This window comes from Notechis scutatus, chromosome 5 (assembly GCF_049901735.1).
Source record: "Notechis scutatus isolate UNSWTSFEM ecotype Mainland chromosome 5, rNotScu1.2, whole genome shotgun sequence".
NCBI classification, from domain to species: Eukaryota; Metazoa; Chordata; class Lepidosauria; order Squamata; family Elapidae; genus Notechis; species Notechis scutatus.
Genome location: NC_142013.1, coordinates 17,574,041 through 17,580,564, shown reverse-complemented (window position 1 = coordinate 17,580,564; position 6,524 = coordinate 17,574,041). Strand labels below are relative to the sequence as shown.

At 35.8% G+C, this 6,524-nt stretch overlaps 1 protein-coding gene across 5 annotated transcripts in view; it reads right to left on the bottom strand.

Moving 5' to 3' along the window:
- Positions 1 to 475: 475 nt before the first annotated feature.
- Positions 476 to 6,524, bottom strand: part of AASDHPPT (aminoadipate-semialdehyde dehydrogenase-phosphopantetheinyl transferase) — a 25,314-nt gene continuing 19,265 nt past the window's right edge. For 2 of the 5 annotated variants that reach the window (XM_026675639.2, XM_026675641.2), the window contains exon 7: positions 476 to 5,833. In XM_026675639.2, coding sequence (XP_026531424.1) covers positions 5,681 to 5,833 — 153 coding nt within the window. In that variant the 3' untranslated portion in view covers positions 476 to 5,680. Of the gene's footprint in view, positions 5,834 to 5,929; positions 6,115 to 6,524 lie in introns of those variants that run through there. The other 3 variants (XR_015749728.1, XR_015749729.1, XM_087966214.1) reach the window with 3 other exon arrangements.

Below are 6,524 nucleotides of genomic sequence, written 5' to 3'. Positions count from 1 at the left end.
CCTATCTCCTTAGAATTGCAGTCATTACATTTCTCATAACTAGCTGGAACATACAACTATCATCACATACACCAAACATAAAACTCTTCGAACTACATAAAAGTAAAATTTTATGTAATATGACTCGATAACTGTTGCCTGAGTTAACCCTATAGAAATGATACTTGGTTGTGGCCAAGGATAGTTTGTACAGAAATGACAGTATATCTGTCAGCCAGTTAATCACGCATAAAAATAAACAGTTCATTTCAGGTAAAGAGAAATGGATTTTATTATCAGTATTCATTTAATAATCTTGAGAATTGTCTAAACAGAATCCATAATGTTTATTTCAGAGCTAATGGGAACAGGGGCATAGTACACTACAGGTTGAGAGGCAAATTTACACAAATATATTCAATTTCTCTGCACAGTTTGCTATCACATTGGTTTTTAACTGTATTTTCAGATGATTCATAATCTATGTCTCTGGTAGATACCCATTTTTATTTTGGGGGTGGGTGGGATATAAATGGGGTCAACTCTATATTTTCTGCAATGCATATATTTCTGCAATGCATACAATGCATTTCTCTGGAGAAAAAGATTCTTTGTAGAGAATTCACTTTATATTAAACCACACAGAAAAGTTTCAGAAAGTATTATCCAATTCACTGACTTGGTTTGCCAAACACACTAAAACATGCATTGTTTAAGCATGGTTTATTGAGTAGATTATACAGGTAGTTCATTTAGTGATGATTCAAAGCTACAATGGCAGTGAAAAAAGTGTCTTGCAACCATTTTTCACACTTACAACTGTTGCATCATCCCCATGGTTGTGTGATCAAAATTCAGAGGCTTGGCAACTGGTTCATATTTATGACGTTTGTGGTGTCCCAGGGTCATGTGTCCTTCTGACAAGCAAAGTCAGTGGGGAAGCCAGATTCACTTAACAACTTTGTTACTAAATTAACAACTGCAGTGATTCACTTAACAACTGTGGCAAGAAAGGTTGTAAAATGGGGCAAAATGCACTTAACAAATGTCTAGGTTAGCAACAGAAATTTTGGGCTCAGTTGTGGACATAAGTTGAGGACAACCTGTAATGAGAATGGAAATGGAAAGATTTCTGTTCCCATATCCACATTTAGTCTTTCAACCCCAAAAGCCCTCTAAAGTCCCCAAGCTCCCTTTTTGGGGAAAGGATCAGATCTGCCTTTTTATAAGGTTTGGGATGATTTAAGGATAGAAATGGGAATGAAAATGAGGGGATACCATCCAGAAACAAACCACTTCCATTCCCATCTTTTATACATTGAAATATTCACTCACTAAAAATTCAAAGACTAGCAAATTTCAACCTCATTTTAGGTGACAGGATGAAACTAGAAATCCTGGAAACTGAGTTAAGACCCTTGATCCTTTCAATATTGCCTATTCTGATCTCTGACCTACATCATGAGGTAGAACATTTGTCACTGTCACATGCCTCTATAACAAGACTTTTGTCCATATGTTCATTTACATATCTCTCCACAAGTAGCAAAAATTTGCTCCATTATGTAGAAGTTTCCCTCACCAATGGTTGCTAGTTGTCAGTGATATTAACTTTGCTTTGTTAACTTTGGGGTTAACTTTGCTTTGTTTCTTTTACGGAGTGTATTTTTATTGGTCAATGACCAAAATAGGGTTTCTGCCTGTCTACATATTGGTGTAATGAACCATTTAAGTCAGGGTAGATTGTATGCTGTCTTGATTTCTCATTCACAGACATTTGGGATCAATCGATTTATGTCATCGGTCATTCGTCTGCTTAACTCACAACCCAACGAGCCACAATTTTATATAAAGTTCTCTTAGGTTTGATTGGAACAAATAAGAAATAAATGAGGCAGAAGGATAAGTGGCCTTTGCAGGGAATTTTTTTAAAACCTCAGTAAAAGCAGCCACTCTTTTCTGCAGCCTGCTTATCTCAGAAAAAAAAGAGGCTTGCAAGGACCTAAGCTACCATCAGTTTTGTCTCCACAATCATCTGCCAGGAGTCCTAATTTACTTGAGCAAAACTGGTTCAATGGAAGAAAAAGCATATGTCCACCCATGCATGACCAAAGACACAAATCAATATAGGCACAAAGAGCATGACCATGTTAATATTTTTGTAATTATTGAAGATTAAATGGAAGCTGAGCTCTTTTTGAATTATGTTTCTTGATATGAACTTATTTAGAAATGGGACTTCTGCTCCAAGTCTTTGGTGTGCAGTTGTGCGTATGTGCATGTGTGAGAAAGGGGAGTTTTTAAGAGTGTAGGCAACAGAAATACATCTGGGATTCAAACTAAATCTTTTATGCTGTTCAATTAGAAAAAAAACATCAACATTGGTTTTTTTTAAAGGTAAGTTTATTCCAAGTGTTCATCTCTCATTCAGTGACAGTTTTAGTATTTTTACACATTTACATTGAGCGATCTAGAGTGCATGATTAACAATACTGGCAATTAGCAACCTAGTCTGAAAGGTAATTTTCTGAAAAACAAGATGACGAGGCTGAATTGTAAATCAAGACATTTCACAGCATAGTTAAGATCCACATCCAAAATCCAGACAAATTATTAAGAATCGTACCGTACACTGCAGGAAAAAAGGATTTAATATGATGTCAGTGTACCAGCACATGTTGTTTAGCATTGCGTTTCTGAGAAGATTTGCAACATCTTACACAGAAACCTTTTTGCTTCCTGCTGCCGCCAAATATGTTAATGGACATCAAGAAAAGATGTATATATGGCCAGAACTAGAGAAAAAGCATTAGGAAATTTAAGGCTCAGGATGTAATTTTAGCCCACAGAAGCAGTTTCCAAATGATGGGAAGCAAAGTGCAACTCTATTTTGCTTTGGTCATACTTCATCCTAAGTACTGTGTGCTATTCTGGGTACCCCACTTTAAGGATTCAAATATAATGGATAAGATAAAGACTAGAAACAAAGTTGTACGAATGATGCTTTTTCAAGAGGCAACTGGACTTTCTTTGTTTTTTCCTTGAAGACGCTTTGCTTCTTTTTGACTAAAGCCAAAACACAAGAAGCTACTTGAATGAGAAGCGAAATGTCTTCAAGGAAAAAAAAATCAAAGAAAGTCCAGTTGCCTCTTAGAAAAAAAAAACTTTTGGGACAACTATGAACTGGATGATTGAGAATTTCCATAGACATTTAAAAACAAAGTTATATGAAGAGAGATTGAAAGAGATGGGCAGAGAGGGAAGAGTTTGCATTTTCAGAAGCCCATGTAAAGAAAAGGTCAAGATTTCTTTCTTATCCCACAGGCCAGGTTACAGAATAATGGGTTTAGATTACAAGAAGGATGTTTCTAATTAAATGTGAGGAGAAAATCTCCTACATTAAGAGTAACAAAATAATTGGCTCAGGGGTGGTGGACTCCATTTTGCTAGAGATGTCTAAGTAGTACTTGGAGAAAGAACTCTTAGGAATACATACATTTAAAACCCTGCACTGGACAAGGGATTCAATTTAATGGCTTAAATGACTTTTCAACCCTAAAATTGTATCAGTGAGCCTTGGATTTATGTATTTAAAAAACCTGATTTATTGCAAACCAGTAAGTCCCCTGACAATCTGATTATAATCTGAAAACAGATATAAAACCAGTATGGAAATACACTTATCATTTTGTCTAATGCACCAAATTCACAGGTATAGAATAGGTGTATATGGCTCATGAGCAATAACTGTGAGAGGGATCTAGGAGTCCTAGTGAACAACCATTTTAATATGAGCCAACTGTGTGCCGCAGCTGCCAAAAAAGCCAATACAGTTCTAAGTTGCATCAACAGGGGGATAGTATAAAGGTCATGTCTCATTACACTGTATTAATCTGTATTCTCTAAGGAAGAAAATCCAAGAGTTACAATACACTAAAATACTAGCCAGTAAATAAAAAGATGGCAGAACCCGGTGAAAGATACAATAGTATCAGGATAAATACAATATCCTGCAGACATCCCACTCCTGATGGGTTACAATCTTTACTGGCACCCAATCCCTCCCCAACTCAATTTTTGCTAAACAATTGGAAATTTATGACATTTAGGCTTTTGAAGGTGATGGCATTTGATGGTAGAAAAGTTCAATTCCTATCTAGGGCCTGAGAATGTCATCTACTCTCCAGGATCTCTCCATGGTACTGAAGAACACTGAAACTTCCTTGCTGTCTTCTATTGGTCTATCTAGAGTCATATCTTTTTTTGGGTCTTTGAGTACATTTAGAATTTTGAGATTATGAAACCTTTAAAAATTTCATAGTGAGTGGAATGAATAACAAAATTTCCATTTAACAGAAGGCAAACTGGTGAGGCCATTCCCTCACCTCCAATTTAGGTTTTGCCTAAATGTTTCTGGTTTTACATAAGGCTGAGGGACATCTTTGAAAATAGAAATTATGGTTGAGAATGGTACTGTTCATCTATTTTGAACTAGAAGAACCTTTAAAAAATGATGGATTATTAAGTCTGATACAAACCTAAAGAAGTTTCATGGAATATAATGACGTTCAGAGATGTCACATTGTACGGCTTAAGATCTACACTCATAATGCCTACTCGGACTGACAATAGCTAATTCTCAATAACATATTTTTCATATCCCTTGTCCTTTGAATCTTTTTTGGAGACTGGACATGGAACCCAGGTACAGACACTCTATGTACTTAAGACTTGAAAGCAACTCAAGATTCTCTTCCTGGTTGAACTTCCACCCAATATTGGCATGTCTAGGGCTCCACTGCAATCCAAGGGACAGGGTCATTTCCTAGACTTGGAACATATACATGCAGTTTCAGTACTGAAAAAGAGATAGTCCAGGAATAGAAGGTGTAAAACTCAAGACAACTCAAGAGACATTAAGCTACATGTTATACAGGAGTTTGTTTTCATTACTTCTTGTCATTACCTGGAAATACATAACTCAAAAGCAGCTGCATTTATTTCCTTTCTCACATCCACATTTATTAGACATGCTAACCTTGGCAACATTTTAAGTTATACAGACAGGCCTGCATGAGGTCCAAGTGTTTCCCTTAATATTATAGGACACAATCATTAGCCCTTCTTTGTCATGATGGGTAACCAGAGATCACTTACCAATTATCCTGGAATGGAAATAGTTAACAGGGCCTTGCACTTTTCTTCTTCCAGCAGTTTCCATTATGTGATAGGGTAGTACATTTGAATATATAAGAATTACGGTAGAAAAAAATGAGATTATTGGGGAAACTGAAGTCCATCACATAATACCTTATCAGCATATTTCTTTTATGAAAAAGTAGACATGCAACCCTTGTCCTGTATATCTCCTGCAATTACACAGGCCATTCAACAACAAAAAATTAGTGCATGCCCTGATTCATGTGTAGGAGTCAATAGAAATATATCAATTCTTTCATTACAGAGAAAGAAGAAGGAGCCACTTATACGAGTTAAGCCAAAGAACAGTTAAATCAAATCTGAGAGATATGGGAAAATATTTACAAATGTGTACATAGTAAGAAAAACAATTTTAAAAAGTCCCCCCCTCAAATGCTCCCCCTCTCGCCCCATACATTTCCACACCAATTAGCTGTTGGTAAAATAACAATTTGCAGCCTCTGAAAGCTTTCAGTTTCTTTTTCAGTAAACCCAGCTTCTCTCATCTTGGAGTGCAACTCTGCCTTGTTGGCATTTCCTGTCTAGAACAAAAGCTTTCCCAGCAAGCAGGGTCTTCTGATGCAAGAGGAATAGCAGAGGTGACTAAATCATTGAAAGTCAGTATTGTAAATGCAGGCTTATTGCTGGGAATCATCTAAAAGAAGGGAGAAATGGATTAAGATTTTTCTGGTTGAGAAACAAGGCTGGGATTAATTCAACTTAAAAAAAAATATGTTTTTTTTTTACATACATGAAATGAAAGACAAAGAAAATAAATAGTTTTCAGGTATGTTCAAGTTTGACACAGATCCTAAAAAATCCTAGATGTAAATGCTCATCTCACTAGAAATGGTGATTATAGTGCTACCAAGTTTAATTTATAAGTAGATTGGAAATTGCTCAACAATTCCAAAGAAGTCGCATCTGACTTCAATGCTGTAAAAAAAAAACTGTTAAAAAAAGAAGATAAATGGAAAATCAAGAAGTCAAATGTCTCTACATTACTTGGGGATTAGTCATAAACACAATGATAGTAATTGAGTTAGAATGTGCATCATAGATCAAGAAAGGTACTATCCAAGTCCAAAAATTTATTATGATTAATGAGCACTGTCAAGAAAACAATTATAAAAATAGTGCTCCTTTAAGGAAATGGAAATATTCTCCAGATGAGACAAATGGATCACAAGCATTCAGAAAATAAATGCCAAGAGGCAAATAAATAGAGCTGGGAACTTTTTTTCCTTAAATCGGGGGCTGCGAATTATTTTATTGTGGTGGTTAGAAACTTGGAGATGATGTTATTTGAAGCTGACAGTAACAGCCAGTTGATTGTGTTCCATCAA